At 24.6% G+C, this 23,263-nt stretch overlaps 1 protein-coding gene across 1 annotated transcript; it reads left to right on the forward strand.

Moving 5' to 3' along the window:
• The first annotated feature begins 12,628 nt into the window (after positions 1-12,628).
• On the forward strand, positions 12,629-22,318 carry LOC134836163 (homeotic protein Sex combs reduced-like). The gene is made up of 2 exons (XM_063851407.1): positions 12,629-13,328; positions 22,014-22,318. The coding sequence occupies exons 1-2, from the start codon at positions 12,629-12,631 to the stop codon at positions 22,316-22,318; spliced, it is 1,005 nt and encodes a 334-aa protein (XP_063707477.1).
• Positions 22,319-23,263: the final 945 nt, after the last annotated feature.

A 23,263-nucleotide genomic window follows, 5' to 3' on the forward strand; every position in this document is an offset into this window, starting at 1 on the left:
TATTATTTTAAATTGAATTTTTTAAAGATTTATTTTTTTTTAATTTTTGTACAAATTTTTTTAAATAAAATTTTAAATTTAACTTGAAAAAAAAATATTAAAACAACTGAAAGTATTCAAAAAATAATTATTTAAAATATTAAAAATTATTTAATTAAATTATTAAATTAACTAAATAACTTTAATTTAATAATTAAAAAAAATATATTTTAAAAAATATTTAATTCTTCAGTTTCAAAAATATTCAATTTTTAGTAATTTCTGAAAAAAAAATATTTTTTTTTAATTTTTAAAATAAATTTTACAATTTTAGTCAAGATTTAATTCGTAAAAGGCTTGAAGTCATTATATTTTTTTTTTTTTATTTTTTTTTTTGTCAAAAGAGAAGGAAAAAATTAACTTAAAATTCAGTTCAATTTTAATAATTTTTATAAAATTTAATTAAAAGCTGCTCAAAATTATAAAATTTTTACTCAAAATAATATTTTAATACAGAATTTATAAATATTTTTTGTTATTGAAGTTATAAAAAAGTTATTTCATGGGATAAATTTTGTTCATAAAAGCCGGAAATGAGATAAAAATCTCAAAAATGTATCAATTATAAGCTCATTACTCATCGAGAAGCTTTACATTCTACGTTGAAGGTCAAAAAAAATTATCAAAATCCTTTAAGTTATCTAATTTTGACGTCAATTAATTGAAATTTTCCATCGAAATCTCTTAAAATAGCTTTTCAAGAATTTCCATTTAACTAAATTTTTTTTAAATTATGAATTTTTTCAAGTCATCATGGTTTTAATTTTCGTGAATGATCCAAAAAGGTGTTGAAGCGTGTTGAAAAGACAAAAAACGTTAATTATAATCATCTTGTTTGAGTTGAGGTTGACCTTCGTACTTTACTAAAGGTATAAAAGTCCAATTAGAAGTTCAAGGTTTCATGAATTTATCATATTTGAACATCAAACATTAATTGATTACTTTTTTTTTAATGAAAAAATTTTCATTATTCAAAAATAAAAATTTTCTATTAATTTTTTTTTAAATTAAAAGTACCTAATTTTTAAAGTAATTTTAAATTACATAATTTTTTATTTTATATTTTTTTAATTTATTTTTTATTTAATAATTTCAAAATTTATTTTTTGTACTGAAATAATATAAAAACATAAAATACGAATTAAATTTAAATTTATTTTAATAAATTAATTATTATTTTTCTAAAAAATGTTATTTAAAATATTTTATATTACAACAAATTAAATTAAAAAAAAATCAAAAATTATTTATTTAAAAAAATAATAATTTCATAAAATAATTAAAATAAATTTGAATTTAATTCGTATTTAATATTTTTGATTTTTTTCAGCAAAAAATAAATTTCGAAATTATTAAGTATATTTTTTTTATTTTTATAAAATAAAAGAATATTTAATTTATTGACAATTTTATTTTTAATTAATAATTATTTTTTTTAAATTTATTTAATTTAAAATTAAAATATTAATTTTTTTTTTATTATTATTTCAAATTAAAACTTTGTTTCATTTAATTTTTTTAAAATTTAATTTTTTTTTTATTTTAAATTTTTTTATTAAATTTTTTTTATTATTATTTTTTTATTAAAAAATAATTTTAGTTAAAAAAATTGAAAGCAATAAGTCATACCTTTAATTACCTCCAATTACTTCTGATTTCAATTAACACACATGCCTCTGCCTTGTTCTTCCTCCCCCGAAACAGAGACAAAAACAAATAAATATTAACTCGAGTAAAACACAACATAAGGTCACACACAAGAAACGCCGCCGACAATTCAACCCCCTTTGGTTTCGTACACAAAACACGTTGTCTAAGCCACGTCTGTTCCATTCCATTCAAATATTTGAACACATTTCCAAGATTAATGCAGAATTCGTCAAACACGTCAAGAAAGTCATTTGTCATGAAATGAGTCTCGTGTTCGTTCGTTTTTTTTAAAGTGCGTGGCACAATGCGTAAAAATTGTAATTTGAGTCAATATTGACGAGAAAAAACCAATATTTGTCGATTTTTTTCGAACAAAGCAAATAAAGCTCACGTTTCAAAGCTCATTAAGCGAAATTATAAAAAAAATTGCGGCACGCAGATTAACCTCGCACGGAGAAATTAGTTGAATTGAGATGGCGTCAAAGATCTGGTCAAGTGCAAGAGTCGCCGCTCGTAACGGCTTTAATTTCTTTTTTCTTTCTCGAGATATTTAATCGAAGCGCATGGAGAAGAAAAAAAGAGAAAAAAACAACAAATTTGTTTAAAAAGCTATAAAAGGGTACAATAAGCTTCATAAATCTTATAATTATGTTGACTGCTGTTTCAAATACATAGAATTAGCATAAAAAATAACTGATTTATGTGTGTCGCTTCGGAACGAGTGAATTTTAGTTTCGTTGTTGTTGTTAGTTTTCGACCTGTACATGGGTCCGTACGCACGGGTAAATTAATTATCTATTGAAAAAGCAATAAATCTTTACCTTCTATAAAGCTCGTAAATTACATTTTTTTGACTCGTCGAGAATATTTTTGTCATTGCTGATAGCAAATAAATTATAATTTTTAAAGAGTTTCGTGTTTTTCAGCGGATTTTTAACCAAAAATGGCTTCCGTTGATTTTTTTTTCACAAAAATGGGTAAAAAAGCGCTCGATATGTTTTTTTTGTGATTCATGAGACGGCGTTTTGTAAAAGTTTCTTATCAAAATTGGTTGGTTTTTTGTTCTGTGGTTTGAAAAAAGATTAATTTTACTCCAGAAGCTTTGATTTGAATTTTACAAGGCTAATTTAGGATTCTAAGGGTCTTTTGAAGAACTTGAGAGACAAATTTATACTCTCAAGGTCCTAATTCTAAGGGTTCAATCTCAAATGAAGATCTTAAAAGACAAATTTAAGCCCTCAGCGTCTTAAGTTAATATTTGAGGGCTTAAATTTGTCTTTTAGAATCTTAAAAATTTTCTTTAGGGTCTCAAATTAAGATCTTAAAAGACAAATTTAAGCCCTCAGGGTCTTAAGTTAATACTTGAGGGCTTAAATTTGTCTTTTAAGATCTTAAAAATTTTCTTTAGGGTCTCAAATTAAGATCTTAAAAGACAAATTTAAGCCCTCAGGGTCTTAAGTTGATACTTGAGGTCTTTTAAGATCTTAAAATAATTCTTTAGGGTCTCAAATTAAGATCTTAAAAGACAAATTTAAGCCCTCAGGGTCTTAAGTTAATACTTGAGGGCTTAAATTTGTCTTTTAGAATCTTAAAAATTTTCTTTAGGGTCTCAAATTAAGATCTTAAAAGACAAATTTAAGCCCTCAGGGTCATAATTCATTACTTGAGGGCTTAAATTTGTCTTTTAAGATCTTAAAAAATTTCTTTAGGGTCTCAAATTAAGATCTTCAAAGACAAATTTAAGTCCTCAGGGTCTTAATTCATTACCTGAGGGAATAAATTTGTCTTTTAGAATCTTAAAAATTTTTTTAGGGTCTCAAGTTAAGATCTTAAAAGACAAATTGAAGCTTTGACAGTTAAATTCAATTTTTTTCAAACTACAGAGCATATCAGAAGCCGCTACATTTTTCGTTGAATATTTCATAAATCTTCTTAATTTGATCAAATTTGAATAATTTTAATCACAAACAACTTTTTAATCACCGATTGTGCGAAATCTACAAGCCTTCAAAATAGTAAAGAAAACAATTTACGGCGCCAACTTCTCATGAGAACCTTCAAATCTGATTCTCGCGAATTCTAAAGTTCATCTCGTGAGTTCATCAATCACTCAGCTACTGCGTAAAATCTCCCAAAAAATATCAAATATCATTCCAAGAAAGCCAAAAAAATGCTTTAAAGGTGCCATCAGTAGCTCATCAAGTTTTGTTAGTTTTTTTTTGCATCTTGTCTCCTCAAAAAAAGTTCTTTTCTCTCTCGTTTCTCTTTAAAATGTTATTTATGGCGTGTATTAGAGTAAGTTATTGCTTATTAAATGCTCTACATTTGCTTCTGAAGTTCTTCTTCGTTGCGATGCATACTCGAGATAGTGCCAGCAGTCCATTTTCTCTCTCGTACGCGGAGGAATGTGTTTCACTTTCAGTCGTTTCTTCACACACATGAGGCATGAATTTTGTTTACACATCATTCATAGGTGCCTTCTCCTTTAATTTATTTTTTCATATGCAAGAAATCGACGACGACGAAGAGGAGGAAGAAACGAACGACGAACGAAAAAAGACGGAATCACCAATAAAATTTATAACTTTATTTAAATTCTTACTTTTTTTTTTGTTCTTCTCTAAGATTTTTCGCCACATAAATTTTTGTCGGTAGCTGCTGTAATGTTGTCGCAATCAAACTTTTCGAGTCCATCGCTCGTTTTTTTTTCGCAAAAAAAAATTTTTTTCGAACAAGAGGCAATTTAAATACAAGCTGCATGAGAAATTAGCTCGATGATAACAGAAACTGTGAGTGACTGAAACCAGTTTGAATTTCAATTTAAATGCAACTCGAGGCAAATTGAGGCAAATTGAAGCAAATTGAAGTAAAATGAAGCTAAATTGTTGTTTACGAAAAAAATTTTTACTTCAATGGATTTTCGAAGTAATTATCCCATTTAATCCTGTTAATGCCGAAGAATGTCCTTGACTTTTTTGCAAAACAAAACTTAACTAATCATCCTATTATGGTTGGATCTATTTTGCTAAAGTAAATAAACATTTTTTTTAAAAAAGGGTTTGAACCGTAAAAAGGATTAAAAATTCGGAAAAGGGATTGTGCAAAAATTTTGTTGGTAACATGCTGGGTAATGTGCTCTAATTCTGTGAAAGAAGATTAAAAAGTTAATTTTTTTTTGTGCAAATTTTTAAAATAATGCGTAAAAGTGTTAACAATTGTTTTGCTTAAAAGTTAAACGTTTTATGGTCAGATTAACTTTTTAAGCTACAAAACAATTGGTTTTTTTTTCGTTGACAAAAATGTGTTTTATTGAAGGAAATGTTTTGAGAAAAATGAGTAAAAGATAAAAAATTAAATTTTGAAAAAAAAAATAAAAATATATTAAAAATAAACTTTAATTGAAATATTATCAAAAATTTTATTATTTTATTTAAATAAAAATAAAATAAAAAAATTAAAAAATAAAATAATTATTTATATTATGAAACAAAAAATAATTTTAAATTAAATATTAATTAAAATTTAATTAATTTTCCTTTTTTAAATTATTTAAAGAATTTATTTAAAAAAAAAAATTAAATTGTCAATTTCATTATTTTTTCACAAATTAAACTTAATTATAAATAAATTTGTGAAAAAATAATGAAATCGAAAAATTAATTTTTTTTTAAAAATAAATTCTTTCAATAATTTAAAAAATACAATTAATTAAATTTGAATTTATATTTAATTAATTCAAAATTATTTTTAATTTATAATTAATGCGTTAAAAAATAATTTATGAAAAATTAAAAAGTGATTTTTTAAACAAATTAATTAATTAATTAACAAAACTTAATTAATTAAATTTAAAAAAAAAATTAAAAGTAGAAAAAAATCAAAACTTTGTAAATTTTTTTTTATAATATTTTTATTTTATTAATTTTAATTTTTTTAGAAATTTTCAAAATTTTCGAAGAAATTATTAAAATTCTTCGTTAAAGAATTTTTTTTCGAATATCTATTTTTAATTTTATGATTAATTAAACAATAATTTTAATAAAATTAATTTCTTTGTTCAATGTTGAAAAAAAGCATTAATTTCATTATTTGAACACGATTTTGCTTATAAATTATTATTCATATTTTAAAATTTATATTTTCAGTTAAAAACTGAATAAATATCATTTTCAAATTTTTTAAAAAGAAATTTAAGCTATTTTAACCTTAAAGAAATTTAAAGAATTGAAAAAAAATAAACTTTAAGGAAAATTTGCAAAAAAAATGTAAAAAATATTTTTTTTTTTTTAAATAATAAAAAATTAAATTTAATTAAAAAAATAATTAATTAATTTTAAAATAATTTTTATTTGAAAAAAATTATAAAAATTCTCTTTAAATAATTTTTTTCTAAACTCTCCTTTTTCAATAAAAAATTAAAAAAAAATTTCTACAAAAATTATATATTTAATCTCATTAATTCAACAAACTCAAATTGATTTAAACTATCTCCAACATTTTATTTATCGATTTTTCATTTAAAATTCATAAAATCGCCTGCAAGGCACAAAACATTTCCATTAAACAGCTTCAAAAATTAACTGTCAAAAAGGTTAACAACCCACAAAATGACCGCAAATCTCTCGTTCAATTCCTACAAGTGCAACATTGTTGCTTTTCCTTTACATCTTTTGGTCCAAAACAAAAACGAAAGAAAAAAAGTTCAAGAAACGCAACACTAACACACAAAAGGTTAAATAGAAATAATTGGTACTCGTTGATTTATTACCCACATAATATAATTTAGCAACCTCTTTTATCAGAATTTCTTCAGAATTTTTTTTTATTTTTCTTTAGTTTTTAAAAGAAACCCTTTAAAAAAAGTATTAAACTACAATTCCTTTAATTTTATTATTTTTTGATATTTTTATGATACCCAACAATAATAATAATAATTTTTTTTATTGTTTTCCAAACACAATCGAATCACAAGCGAAACTTTTATTATCCTTGTTTGCATAAATGGCAAAAATTTTACATCAATGAAGAATCTTTGTTGTTTTTTTTATATTGTTTGTTACCGCCCCTAGCACTACCCACGCTTGCGTAACAGTTTAAATTCCGATACTCTTATAAATTATCCTATTGCCTGAAACGCTACGTACGAGCTGTACGGGATCTGTATAGCGTATACGGAAGATCTCGAGATCGATCTAATTGTTTATAATTTTTTTTTTAAATAATTAAAAAAAATAATTAAATAAATTATTTTTTAATTATTTAAAAAAAAATAAAATAAACAAAAAAAAATCAGTCTGGCGGATAAAAATATGCGTGCTTAATAGCAGAAAAAATTCCATTCAATCATCACAAAAAAAAAAAAATAAAAAAAAAATTACAATCAACACGAATGAGCCACGAAAAAAATTATTTATTGTTTTCGTTGATAATGCCATTAATTGTTTATAAATGAAATTATTTTTTTTTATTTCATTTTATTTATTCTACTCGTCTAAGAACACAAAAAGACGATTTCTTTTCCTTTTCTTTCACAATATTTACCTTTCATTCGGTCTTTTTTCTCTTTCTCTCCCATTTTTATCCGATTTTTCTATCTCTTTCGCACCAAAACAACCAATTTCGTGCTGTTAGTTGTCTCGCTTCTTCTTATACGAGTCGCCATATCGTGCCGTCGCACTCAGAGAACCGACAATTCTCATATGTTTCTTGAAGAATGGCTCAATGCGCAACACACACGCATGTACGTGAGTATAGTCGTAAACAAACACAATAGGCTCTCTTTTCATAAAGATGCGATATTTACGATTTTCAGACTAAAAACACTCAAAGCAGTCATACTAAAACACTAGCGCTTGAAGCACGTACATTAAATAAGTGTCCGTAATCATTCTCTTATGATTCAACATTAATCTTACTTTTTTTTTGTACCTCCATCAACTATATAGATTAATATTATTATATTGTGTAAACACAACTTAATTTTTGATTCGACAAGTTTTTCACGAGGATCTGCGGTTTTCCTTAAAAAATATCAAGAAATAAAAAAAAATTATTAAAAAAAATGAAAAATAAAAAATTAAAGTGAAAAAATTTATTTACAAAAATCAAGAAAAAGTGAAAAATAAAAAAAAGACAAAAAAAAGTCTCTAAAAATTACAAAAAAATAAAATATCAATAAAAAATTAAAATAAAGAATGAATAATTAAAATATAAAAGTTGCTGTTTAAAAAAATATTAAGAAAAAACGTGTCGATCGCAGAAAGATAATCAATATCTCAACAATTGATATAAACAAAAAGTCATTAATCATTCACGATATAAGTGAAGTGAATAATACTTAGAAGAGTGAAGAAACTTGACTAATAAATTTGTTAAAAATAAAATTATAAATTACAAGGCTCGTACACGAATTAAGTCGCCGGTAAATAAATTGGGTAATTTTATGATCATTATAAATATTTATTGATGTAAACATAAAGCGTTTGTTTATTTGATGGTTGTTAAGTGTTTTTGATCCTTTTCGGTTAAAAGTTAAAAATTTCAATAATATAAATAAAATTAAATAAATAAATTTAAAAAAAATTTAAAAAAAATAAAAGATTTTTTAATTAATTAAAATATAAAATAAATTTTAAAAAATAATTTTTTTGTCAAAAACTTCATTGACAAAGTCAAGTCCTTTAAGTTATATATTTTCAAGTAATTTTTTTATTTTTTGATAATTTTTAAATATTTTTTTAAATTTTTTAAAATTTAAATTTTTTAAAAATATTTTTAATTAAGTTTAATAAAAATAAATTAAATAAAATTTAATTTTTAATAAAATTTCATTTAAACCTTCAAAAATTAAAAAAAAATAATTTAATTAAATTATTGAATAAATAAACAAAAAAATATTAAATAAATTGAAAAAAATTATTCAAAAAATTTTCTTAATTAAATTTGATTTAAAATAATTATTATTTATTTTGTAATAATTAATGTTTTTTTTAAATTTATTTTATTTTTTTATTTTAATTTATAGTTTTTTTTTTAATTATAAATATCAGGAAAATTTTTTTTTAAATTATTTTTAAGTTTGATAATTTGAAAACCAAAAATATTTTAAAAAAATTAATTTTAATTTTAAATTAATAAATTTTATTATGAAATAAGTTACTAAAAAAATAAAATAAAAAATTTACTAAATAATTTATATCATTAAATAAAATTTTAAATAAATTTAATTAAATAAATATTTTTTTTATTTTTATTTTTTTTTTTCTAAACTTATTTTGAGTTTTAATTTAAATAAATTTTTCAATTAATATTTTATTTTAAATTTTATTTCTTTTATTAATTTATTTTTTCATTATTTTTAAATTAATAAATCTTTAAATTCTTGAAAATATAAATATAAGAAAAAAATTTTCTTAAAGCTGTTAATTAGATTTCAAGTTTAAATTTATTTTTTTTTTTTTATCTTTTGCGATTCATTTAGAACCAAAATTATGACAAAAAGTATTAAAAACTCGAAATTTCTCTCTTTTTAATTCTCATTGAAGAATAAATTTCCCTTGAAACAAATTTTTACCTTAAAAATATTCTCAAATCCTTGAAAATCTCTTAAAATTCGTCTCACATGTTCATCACACGATCCAGTTAAACTCTAAAAAAATTCACTTCGCAAATAATCTAGAAACTCGTAACGTGCTGTAAAACGTCGACATCAAAAAAACACGCGTAATTTAATATTTATTATTATAATTCGCATCAATCGCGAGACTTTGTCGTCGTCTTTTTTTTCTCGCGACAGTTGAAAATCAGCAGATATGCAAAGTTATTTAAATTCAACATTAATTCAGCTCTGATTTGAAAATCTATTTTTGTGTCTGGTTGATTTTGCACTGCATGCCGTTGACACGACTTGGCAGACCTTGGCTTACTTCTGTGATTTTTTTCTTCTTCCTGAAAATAGAAAAAAAAATATTTTTTTTAAATTTTATCGAGAAGAAAGCCATTTTGGGAGATTTTTTCAATAGAAATTCAAACAAAGAATTTTTTCTAATTTTTTTCTTTTTTAAAAAAAAAAAAAAAAGGCGACGGACATTTTTTTTTAACTTGCTTGACTTTTAACTGACCTTTTGAACGCGAATTGATAATTTCCGCATCACGAAGCCACCAACCAAGTGACACTCACTCGTTTAAAATGCCATTCGCAGGTACGCCAAATGATCGATATCGGGAGGCAATCACGTACAACAAATAAAAAAATATAATAACTAGACATGTAATTTAATGGCAAACACATCGCCATCGACTCGACTTGATTGTATCTAACGTCGACGCGCGAGAGAAAAGCGTAGTTCTTCATGTTTTTACGTGATTATTATTATGGTTTGTTGATTTTTAATAAATAATATGAGCTAAACAGGTGCTCCAACAACGTTTTTTTTCATGTTTTTTTTTTTTGCAACGACGACGGACTTGTTTTTATTTCGCTTTTTTTCTGTTGTTGCTGCTGCACCGATTAATTACACACACGACTTTTTGATGTTTTCATGCCACGACATTTGATGGAAAAGTTTACGAATAAAAAAAATTATTTTAAAAACGGGATCACGAAAAGTAGTTTAAAAAATGCAGGTTCAGAGGAAGAAAAATTAAATCATCGCGAGATTCATTCAAGTGTTTCGTTTTTCATTATTGTTTGTTATGTTTTGTGGTTATAATTTTATGATTATTTTAAAGACTTTTTTTTATTTTTGGTTTACAAGAAATCGAAAAATGCCGCAAAAATGATTGGTACATGGAAATGAATTAAGGAACGAGTGAAGCTGAACTTATGGTTAAAATAACAAGAGAAACTTTTTTTTGTTTTTTTACAAGATAATTAAAGGAAATTGCTTCAATCGACGTATTAAAATATTATTACAAGAATTTAAAAAAATTTTTTTTTAAACATGAGACAAAAATTATATATAAAATTTTTTAATAAAATAAAAAAATAATTTCAATTAATTTTTTAAATAATTATTATTTTTATTAATTTTTTTGTACCTTTTGATTATTTTATATTTTTAATTATTTATTATTAATTTTTTTATTTTTTAAAAAAAATTTAATTTTTTTAAAAAAAATTATTTTTGAAAAAATTTAGATTTTTTTTTTAATTTTAAATGTAAAAAAATTAAAAGTTTAAAATTAATTTTAACAAACATAAAATTCTCAACAAATAAACAAAATTTTTTAAAACTAAAAATTTTTAAAATTATACAAAATTATTATTTAGTTAAATTTTCAGATATGTTTTAACATAAAATGTTTAAATGAATAAAAAAATTTTAAAATATTAATTTTCTATATTTTTTGATAAATTTTTAAAATTCTTAATAAAAAATATTAGACATAAATTTGTAAGAATTTTAAAATTTTTATTCAGATTAAAAGTAAAATAAATAAAATTTTTGCGAAAAAAAATTTCGAATTTTTACTCAAATTTTCAACAATTAAAAATTAAATAATTTCTGAAATTTTATAATTAAAAATTTGGAATTTTCTTTCTTAAAAATTCATTAAAAAAATAATTAATTGTTGTAAAAATTTCAAAATTTTGGTATTCAAGTCATTTTTCAACAATAAAAAATTAAAAATTCTCAAATTTTCAAATTCGTTAAATAAAAATTTAAAAATTTTCAAATTCTTAAAAAATTAAAAATTTTCAAATTCTTTAATTTTGATTGACATTTAAAGCTTGAAAAATCTTTAACGAACGTCAAAAGATTTAATTTTTTTTTCTTAGATACAAAAAAGCATCAGAACTCACTTTTGATCGTTTTAAGTATCAAAAATTGAAAACTTCATTAAAGAAAAAATTAATAATTTCCGATAATTCTAACATTCTATTGATCAATTTTCCTTCAAAGCCCATCAAGACAATCACCTGCCAATGCAAAATTAGTTCAAAATCATCAAAAACAACTTGTTCAAACTCCATAATTACCGCAATTTCCATTCTACAATAATTGCTCTGCACCCTAATTCAAACTTGCAACTCAAAGCGGCTTCAAAATTGATTCTTTTACTTAACACTCTTTTAACATTTATTGCTAAAACTAATTCCGTAATTCATGTTTTAATCTCAAAATTCGCATCTTCGAGTCCCTTCACCTTTTCTCAATACAAAAAACAAAAAAAAATGTTCAATGAGTAAAGAAGTAGAGTAACGATACAGGTTTCGAATGAACGACGACGAAACGATAAACTCTTGAAAAAATAAAAGAAAAAAAAAATATAAGAAGACAACAACAAACAGTAAAAGCTATAATTTTAAACCAATGAGCAATTTAACCCTTTAGCGATATTAAATGCTGATTTTCGTTCCTCTTCTCTTATTTTTTTTTTTGTATTTTCTTGAAAACATTGAAACTGACCCAAGAAGACGACGCACCTAAACTAAACAACAACAAAAATGAAAAAAAAAATCTTGATAATGTTGCGATGAAGCAAAAACATGAAAAACATGGCAAACGTTCGCTTCGCCATGGAACATATTTTACCTGATCGCATGCAAAAAATAACATTGTTCAACATCTTTTTACATGTGCAAAATACAATTACACTGATTGAACTTCGTTGGTTGTTCATGTGCGCGCGGCGAACAACGACGACGACGACGAAAAATGCAATTTACTCGAGTCGATGGAAAGTTCTTTCCAATCAATGCGAAGAATTTCAAATAACTGGTTTCTTGTTTTTTTTTTTTTACTTGGTTTGGATTATTTGAAATTGCATTTTGACGCATTTTCCGATTTTTTTGTAATTATCGTGAATTTTTTTTGGGTCAAATCAATTTAAAGTTTTTTTTTCTCTTTCAGTTGTGTGACATCCGTTGCATCGAATCGACGATTTTTTTGCGTTCTGAGTGATGAAATAATCCAAAAGAAAAAAACAGCTAAAGATGGATACCGCAAACAGTTTTGTCATGTCGCAATACCAATTTGTGAACTCGCTGGCATCGTGTTACCCGCAATCGTCGCTGAACCAAGGCTCGAACACAAATAACAACAATAACAATGTCGCGAACGCCAATCCCAATGGCCCCGGCGATTATTTCCCTCCCTCAGCATACACGCCGAATCTTTATCCCGGACAGAATCATTACGCGCAAGGAGGTTATGGGCCCTTGGGCGGCGGAAGTGCACAAACAGGCCCCAACGATATGGTCGATTACACGCAATTACAACCGCAGAAATTCCTCCAGCAGCAACAAGCCCCGCAACAGCAGCAGCAACAGCCATCGACGGGCGCCGCCTGTAAATTTGCCAACGATAGTCTCTCATCATCTGCAGGCACGGGCAATAGCACGTCACTGTCAAGCCCGCAGGATTTGAGTACGGCACGTGATATCTCGCCGAAACTTTCGCCCAATTCTGTCGTAGAAAATGTCACGCGAAACCTCAAAGGCGGCGTGAATAGTAGTAATAATAGCGGTAATCACAATTCCAGCAACAATGGACCTTTGCGGAGTCCCGAACCGGATGAAACGGACGAGTCGGATGCGGAAAGCGGAGGCGAAGGAGGCGGCGGATCACAATCGAGCGGGAAAAAGGGACCTCCGCATATCTATCCGTGGATGAAACGTGTGCACATAGGACAAAGTAAGTAGATTTTTTTTTGTTTTTCTTTGAATGTCACTCAATTTTGATCCAAACCAATTTCGAGAATATAAATAAAAATTGTCATATAAACGACAAGTTGGATACGTGCCAACGAAATAAATTTCTTCATATACAAATTCAAGAGACAGAGACTTATCAGAAAAATTATCTCGTGGATTAAATTAAATATTTTTAAACAAGCCAAGGCGGGTGTCTAACAACTCGTAATTATCGATCAGATAATTTTGAGATGACAAATGTCATTTTGCAACTCTTTTATGGAATAATTATTTCGTAATTAGACTGTCATAAGGAATTATCTAAAAGTGAAATCTATTTGAGAGAAAATCTTAACGAGGTTGAGAAAATTTTCTTGTTGATTTTTTTTTCACTTAGCAAAAAATTATGCAAAAATCGTAAAGGCGAATTAATTTAAATTTTTGTAAATTTTCATAAAAAAAAATTAAATTTTTTGTTTGTAATTTTTTAACGTTTTTGGAAGTTAAAATTTGATTTTTGATATTAAATTAAAATTAATTTATATTATTTTCAAATTTTAAATTAAAATTGGAGAAAAATCAAACAAAATCTCTAAAAACAAAAATTAAAAATAAAATTATTGAAAAAATTAAAAAATAATTATTAAAATTTTTTTTCATGTACTTTTCAAAAGCAATTGTCTTTTTGTAGAATCTTGATTTAAAACCGTGATTTGAAAAATTAAAATGATTTGTCATTCAAAAAATTCCCAAAAATTTCAAAAATGTTCACATTTATATTAATTATAAATTTTTCCCCCTGATTTTTTTTTTTGACAAATATAAAAATTATTCGCTTTTATTGATTTTTGGTCAAAAATGAGTTCGTTGTGAGGATATCCGAGTTAAAAATGAAGCCTTCTAATGTTTTAGAGGTTTATAAAGCATGAACAAACGTAAAATTAACGAAGTTTTGTTCCATTAAACTTCCTTGAAAGAATCGATCTGAATCTGAAACAAAAAGAAAAACTTGAAACACTTAAAGTTCAATTTTTCTTACCATTCACCTTTAGGTCATGAACATTTTTTCTCCAATTTGCTAAATGCACACACACAACAACTGTCTCATTGCCTTTGTTTGTTCGTCGTCGTCGTCATCAATCCTCCTGCGAATTCACCTTCTAACGTTTTTCGGAGTTCATTCACGTGTTTTGTTGACCATGTCGGTTGTCTCGATTTATTAAAGCACGAAAATTCCCTCGTTTTGATACAATCGGAGACACAACAGAAACTTACTCAGACCTGCAAATAATATAAAAATCATAATAATAATAAAATAAAATGAAGGCAAAAAAATATTTATTATAAATCATATTACTCTGTTGCTTTGCTTGCTCGCGAAAAATTATACTTACATGCCCACAATATTTTTTGCTCTGCACGACGCTACGAGCCAACGCCAAAGAGTGAAGTTTAATTAAAACGCGGCAAACTACACACACACAGAATGGCACAGAACGAATTTTCTGCAGCAAAACGGAAAGAAATATTAATTTGCAGTTTAACACATTTGCAATGATTTGACTTGCTTGCCTGCGATATTTATTAAAAAGTTTTGTATTTATTTTAATTTAAAAAATTTTTTTCTCTCTCATATCGCTTCGTGCCAATCAATGCAATTGCCATTTTCACTTTGTGCAATTTTTCGAGCCAACCCTTTTGCGTGAGAGACGCACCTGATCGATTTATGAGGCACGCAAACGTAGCGCGGCGATAAATCTCCCATTGATCTACTTTTCAAACCCAAAACGAAAATATTATGATCCACTTGGCTTTTGATTTCAATTTCAAGTACGTGTAATCCGCATTTGTACACAGGGAAAATATAGAGAAATAGAAGATTTATGGTCCCTCATGACCTTTCCTGTTGCTTCTTCTTACTCAGTATCTCTCCCATGTACGCGCTGTAAATAAACAGAAGAGAGAGATTGAATTAAATTCACTTCATAGAGAGTTAATTTATATATCATGCCGAAAAAGAAAGGGGACTCGCAGGTTAAACTTTTACCACAAATACAAGAATTGAACGATTTTCAAAACAAATAAACGACGTGCTAATGCGATTTTTATAACGACTTGAGGTAACAATTGTTCAAAAGTAATAAAAAAAATAACTTTAAAAATTGTCACCAAAAGTTGCTTTAAGCGTATTTTGATTTTTAATCACTTACCAATTTCCTTATAGTTTTTAGCCCAATGCACATTTTGAGTTTTATTTTGTTAAAAATTTAAATTATTTGATTTAACGGAAAATTTTAAATTTTTATCCCAATATACATTTCACTTTTTAACTGAACTTACATTTTAAATTTCATTAAAATAAATATTCACGAATTTCAAAAATTTTATAGCCCAATGCACATTTTGAATTTTTCCCATTGCAAATTTTACTTTTATCGACGATATAAAATTTTGAAAATTTGTCCCAATGAACATTCTTAATGTTTACTTTAAATTTTAATTAAAATTTTCACTTAAAACAACATTTGAAATTTTTACCCCAATGCACATTTTAAATTTTCTTCATTGGATATATTTGTATTTTCGCCCCAATAAAATATTAAAATTTTGTCCCATTGAACATTCTAAATCTTTTCCTCAAGTCACATTTAAAATTTTTGCTTAAAAACACTTCTAAAATTTTTAGCCCAATGCACATTTTAAAATGTCCCCATGGCATATTTTCATTTTTTCGACCCAATAAAAATTATAAAAAATTGTCCCAATGAACATTCTGAAAATTTTCTTGAAATCACATTTAAATTTTTTTCCTAAAATCCTTTTTGAAATTTTCATCCCAATGCACATTTTGAAAATTTTAACCCATTTGAGGTCAATTTTTGCATTTTTTTCAAAATGTAATAGAATTTGTTCACAAAGAAAAAACTTATTGATTTTCCGGAACCGTTAATAATGTGCCATTCATTAATTCTTCCGTCGAAATGTGTCAAAATGTTGACAAAAGCAATATTCCAATTGAATTCTGAAGAACTGAAAGAAAAAAAAAATTAACATACTTTACATTCCATTTAACAATAATTTCAAACTTTTGCTACTTACTTTTTTTCCAACAATTTTCCACATACTATGAGGTACCTTACACAAAAATATATATTGAACACACATTTTTGGCATATTCGGCGTCACGAAATTTACTTTAACTTGATTGATGAATGTCTAACTTGCTTTCCTTTTATGTCTCGTGCACGTGAAAAAGGTTGAAAAAACGAAACTTGTGCAGGAGAAGTAATATTGGATTCGTTCGTGCAGTTTTTAAAGTTGCCAAGCTCTCGTGTTTGGGTTGAAAAATATATATAAAAAAAATAAAGTAAAAGGAAAAAACATGGAAAACATAAATAAATTATCAAAATGTCAGTGTGAGGCGAACATCGATCGAATGAAATAGGTTAGAGTACAAAAATTTGAGTCAAGGAAGTTTTTGCTTTGAAATCGAAGAGTTTTTGGCAAATTTTTTAAATTTAATGGGCTGAGAAGTTATTTTGAGTTTAAAAATTATTTTAAAAAAGCCTAAAAATGATTAAAATTTCAAATATTTTTTTCTAAAAAATTTTTACAGAATTTTCAAAAGCTTTAAAAAATCATTAAATTTATTTTTAAAAAATTATTTTAAAAAATATAATAAAAAATTTTTTTAAAAATTATTAAATTAACTTATTAAACATAAGTTAAAATTATTTTTAAAAAATTATTTAATTAAGAAAATTAAATATATTTTTAAAAAAATAATAAAAAATTTTAAATATTTAATTTTATTTTATAAAAAAAATTAAATAATAATTTGGAAAAAAAATTTGAAAATTTGAAATATCATTAAATTTATTTTAAAAAAACATATTAAAAATATTTGAAAAAAATTATTGAATTTATTTTTAAAAAATATAAATTTTATTATTAAATTAAAATTAGGTATTAAAAAATTTATTTAAAAAAATAATTTAATTTTTATAAAAAAAAATAATAATATAATCTCGATGCTTATTTAAACTTCTTTTTGAGTAACTTTTTATTTTAAATTTTTTTAAAATTTTCTTTATAAAAAATAAAAAAAATTATTAATTAAAATAATTGAAAAAGTTAAATTAAATTAAATAAAAAAAATAAATAATTTTTTTAAAATTAATTTTTAAAAAATTAAAAAATTATATAAATTAATTTAAAAGCTTTAAATATTGAAAGTTGAAAAAAAAATTTTTTTTATTGCATTTTATTTTATATTTTTTTTTGAAATCAAACTCAAGAATTCTAATTCAGAAATAAAAAAAAAACTTACCAAATCCTCTTTTAAATATCAAAAAATTTCTATTAATACTTTTTTTCCTACTTCATGAAACACAAACTCCATCAAAAGCCACAAATCAAGCTGTAATTAACGAGTAAATGCCCCGTAATCGTTCACATGAAAGTTTCTCTACTCATTTCGCAGACTCAAGGTTAGCGAGAGCACCCACTCAATCCGGGCAGAGAAACGCATCGCCAATATACATGCAACATGTTGCACAACACCAAATTATTATAATAATCATTCTTTCGTCGTTCCTCGTCTTTCGTACGTGAGACAAAAGCTGAACGTACAGAAATTCCTCCTTGACCAGTTTTATCTTCGTTTTCTTCATTTCATTTCATTTCACTAATGAGAGGTAAAATGGTTGGCGTGTAGATAGGTTGCTGCTTACATGTGTTGATGATGTTGAAAACTGCCATGTTTTTATAATGAACAAAATTGTATTAACTTTTTTTTTTTTTTGCTCTTCGCTTATGAGTAAAAAAAATTTTTTTTTCATAAAAAAAATAATAACTGAACAAGAATTTCGCTTATGGAAACTTACATGCTTTACAACGCATTTCTTCGTTGGTCAAGTATCAATTATAAAAATTTTTCTCCGTGTCTTGTCTGTCTTCCCTTTTTTCGTCGTCGTCGTCGTCTCGTTGCATGATTATTTTATGATAACAATATCAATGCATAATTTCAGTAATTGCACAAAATAAGCGGTTACAAAAACTTGGGTACAAGCATTTTCAGCTTTTTTTGCCTGTTTTTCATGATTGCCTTATTGTTGGTTACGTATCAAGTGTTTTTGATAATTGTGCTTTAAGGCAAGATAAACAAGAGCTTCATTTTTAAAAAAAAGTTTCTTTTTTTATGAACTGCAAAATGGACAATTTTGTAAGGACTTTGAGGTAATTGTTGAGATTTTTTATCTCGTTGATTGGCTGAAAATGGTTGAAATTTCGAAAAAATTGTTCTATGAAGGTCTTTGACCATTCTTGAGCTTAAAATTGATCAAAAATTACGGAAAATGTCTTTGGAAGCCTTTTGGATGATTTTTTAGCTTGAAAATTGAAAAAATTAAAAATACGTAATTTTTATTATGAAAGCCCATTTGATCATGATTAAGCTTAAAATGAAATTCAAAATTGATTTTCGAAAACATTTAAAATTAATTTTCGAAAAAATTTGAAATTCATTTTCGAAAAAAAAATTTAATATTAATTTTTGAAAAAAAAATTTAGAATTAATTTTCGAAGGAATTTAATGATTCATTTTCGAAAAAAATTTAAAATTAATTTTCGAAAAAAAATTTAAAATTAATTTTCGAAGGAATTTTATAATCAATATTCAAAAAAAATATGAAATTCATTTTCGAAGGAATTTAATAATTCATTTTCGAAAAAAAATTTAAAATTAATTTTCGAAGGAATTTAATAATTCATATTCGAAAAAAAATTTAAATTCATTTTCGAAAAAAAATTTAAAATTAATTTTCGAAGGAATTTAATAATTCATTTTCGAAAAAAAAATTAAAATTAATTTTTGAAAGAATTTAATAATTCATATTCGAAAAAAATTTGAAATTCATTTTCGAAAAAAAAATTAAAATTAATTTTCGAAAAAATTCGAAATTAATTTTCGAAAAAATATAATTTCGAAACTAATAGAAAAAGCTTTAAAAAAATAATTTTAAATGCTTTCTAAATTCAAAGAGACCTGAAACTCATCATAAAATAGATTTTTTCTAAAAACTTACGCGAATCTTAATTAGCTGAAAGTCAAATTAATTTAAAATGAAGTCACAAAATTACTCACCAAACAAATATTTCCCGTATTCAAACCTCTTTTGCTAAATCTCCATTCGCTGCCCTTGAAACCTTTTCTTTCGTCTTTGTTCCCCTCCTCGCTTTGTTCTACTTTGTTTCGTGTTTATTTTATTTTTTTTTCTCAACCGACAACTTTAATAACATCTTCATGTAGCATAAAATAACCGACCAACACACACATGTATTTATTTAGAAACAAAATTTTGTTCCTGTCAAATCAAATGAAAAACTATGTCAAATGAAAATTTTCTTTTCTGTCTGTCGTTCGGGCACGATACACAAAAAAAAAACAACAACAACAACAAAAAACAAACAATGTCGTTTCTTGAACCACAAAACGAAACACAGCAGTTGCAAAATATTTTACTACAACTTACTTGAATGATAAAATAAATGGAATGCAGTGATGGACAAACAAATGATTGACCGCACAACTTTGACTACTTTTGTGAACTACTGTCTGCTTCTCTCAGTAAATTGAATGGAATTCCTAAACACTTACACGTGATATTTTCGGCCTAATTGACTCGTCATTGTTTGGCACGTCACTGCGCGTCGGAGATGAATGAAAACGATGGGAGATGATGTTATGATATATTTACTGTATGACACGTGAAATGATATTCTCATGGTATTCAAAGGTCTGCGTATCGATTTTTTATTTCGCTTCATGAGAAAGACAGAAAAAAAAACTTAAAGAAGATAGTCGAGAAAAAAAAATATTCACAACAAAAAAAATTATTTAAATACAAAAATATGATTTAAATTTTATTTTTATTTATTTTTAAATAGCATAATCGATGACATGAGACCATTTAAATATTTTTTTATTATAATTCAGTTGTGTCTCGTATCTTCGCTTTTTTTTACTCTTTTGGTGCGTATATCGAAAAAATATGTACATTCATGTCAAGTTGCAACTTGCATGTCATAATAAACTGATATTATTTAAAAATATGTGTCGTAAGACAACAACGAACGAAAAAAAAGAAAAGAGAAAATTTTTTAATCGCAGAGATGTGACTTGAAATTTTTTTTTTGTTACTAATCGATTCGTTGCAAAAGAATTAAGGGTGTGATTTTTTGAGAAAATTTCACGACTTTTAAATTGAAATGAATTATTTAAAGATTTTTCTAATTATTTTAAATTAATAAAAAATATTAAAAGTTAATATTAATTAAAATTAAATAAAAAAAAATATAAAAATTTAAAATTATTTAAAAAATTTATATTTTTTATATATTTTTTAATTATTTATTTTTTTTTATTATTTAATTAAAAATAATAAAATAATTAGATCTCGACAACAAAATTTATTTTAAAATAATTTTTATTTTCGCGCCAAATCTTTATTAAAGAATAATTTAAAAAATAAATAAAAATTAATGTTTAATAAAAACTTTTTAATTTTTTTTTTATCAATTTCTTATTTTATTTTTCTTATCGAAAATATTAAAATAAAGAAGTCAAATTTTATTTAAAAAAAAATAATAAAAATTATTTAATTTAATATTTTCGATAAAAAATCAATAAATAAAAAAAAATACATAAAATTTTAAAATTTTTTTGTTAAAATTTCGAATAATTTAAATTAAAGCTTAAATATTTTAATAAATTTTAATATTAAAAATTAATAATAATAATTAATAAATATTATTTTATCAAGATTTTTAAAATAATAAAAATCTTGATAAAAAGAAAAAAATTAATATTTAAAATTTTAAAAATTAAGAAAATTAAAATTTAAACAAAAAGTGTTATAAAAATTTTTAAAATTTAAAAAAAATCTTGTTAAAATATTTTTTATTATTAAAAATTTTTTCAATAAAAAAAATTAAAATTTTAATAAAATATTTAACATAAATTTAAATTATTTAAAATGTTAAATAAAAAAATAAATATTATAATTTGGCGGGAAAATTCAAAAATTAGTTTAAAATTAAGAAAAAATTTTCTCAAAACAAAAAAAAACAAAAACAGTAAAAAGCTGTCGTCACTGTCAAGAGGCCAATGATTCGCAAACAGAAGCAACAGCATCAAGACCGATCGAAATTTACATTTCAATGTTTGTTTTTTTTTTTTTGTATTTCGTCGTATTTGAAAACATTATTCGTGTAAATAATTTGCATATTGTGCTGTCTGTCAATCTCGTGTTCGAATAATACACAAGTTGTATATTGCAACTTGACTCGAACAACAATAACGAAATATTTTTTTTTTAGATAAAATTTTAAAAATCTTGGTTTGGATGAAAAAAAATATTTTTCGAATTTTTTTAATAATTTTTTTTATTAAAAAAAAATTTAAAAAAATTCTTTCCTTTTAATAATTTTTTTTATTAAAAAAAAATTAAAAAAAATTCTTGGTTTAGAATAAAAAATATTTTTTTTAAATTTTTTTTTTAGAATTTAAAAAAAAATAATTTAAAAAAAAAATAATTTAAAAAAAATATTTTTTTTTCAAATTTTTTTTAAAATAAAATTAAATAAAAATTTAAAATATTTTTTTAACAATTTTTTTTAATTTCAGGTACCGTAAATGCCAATGGCGAAACAAAAAGACAACGTACCTCTTACACCCGCTATCAAACGCTCGAACTGGAAAAGGAGTTTCACTTCAACCGTTACTTGACGCGACGAAGGCGCATCGAAATCGCCCATGCGCTGTGCCTTACGGAGCGCCAGATCAAAATTTGGTTTCAGAACCGTCGCATGAAGTGGAAAAAGGAGCACAAAATGGCATCGATGAATATCGTACCATATCACATGTCGCCGTACGGGCATCCGTACCAATTTGACTTGCATCCATCGCAGTTTGCGCACCTGAGTGCATAGGACGCGTGGCACTTTTCGAATACTGGTTGGAGACTGAATCAGTTGTATCAGGAGCAGTATCAGGGCTACCAGAGCAGCCAGCAGGATAATAATGCGCTCTTCAACAGCAATCCGGCGACCGCCGCGGCAGCAGCAGCTTCTTTGGCAACGTCGCCCTCAACTGAATCCACAAAATATCCGCAAGAGTTTTGATCTCATTCAACAATTAGCGTAATTCACACCTTTTTATGGCAATGATTGACAAGCAATTTGGCGCCTTTTTCATTCTGTCCCCGAAAATGTCAAGGAAACGACGCGATTCAGAGCCAAAAAACACAACATCAATTGTTTCGGAAGCAGCATATAATTTATCATTGGAATGCAATTCGGTCTCCCCCTAAATTCTCGTATTATTGTGCAATATTTTGTTTTTTCTTCGATTTTCTGTACTTTCACACGTACAGACTTGTTTTGATTAATTTTACTTGTAAAAAGTTGAAATTTGTTATTTTCTTTTAAAAATTTTCTTTTTTTTTTGCTAAAAACGGCAAAATAATTAATTATTATTAAAAAATTAAAATAATTATCAAAAAATCCAGTGTTTATGATAAATTATATGATATTTTCAACCAATATTCGAAAAGCAAATTTTATAGTTAGTAAGAACGACATTTGTACATAATTATAAATATAAAAAGTAATAATAGTAAAACAAGACAACAGCTTGGAATAAAACACAAAAAATTATTCGTACTAATTTTTCCAGTTAAAAAATGAATGCTTGAGAGGAAAATTTGTATTATCAAGAAAAGTATTCAAATAATAATTAATCAAATCATATTTTCTTCATTTTATTAAGTATTATGTACGAAAAAAAAAAATCATTTCTTGGTGTGTACAAATAATTATCAAAAAAATAAAAAAAAAATTAAAAAAATAAAATTATAAATAAATAAGCATTATTAT

This window comes from Culicoides brevitarsis, chromosome 3 (assembly GCF_036172545.1).
Source record: "Culicoides brevitarsis isolate CSIRO-B50_1 chromosome 3, AGI_CSIRO_Cbre_v1, whole genome shotgun sequence".
NCBI classification, from domain to species: Eukaryota; Metazoa; Arthropoda; class Insecta; order Diptera; family Ceratopogonidae; genus Culicoides; species Culicoides brevitarsis.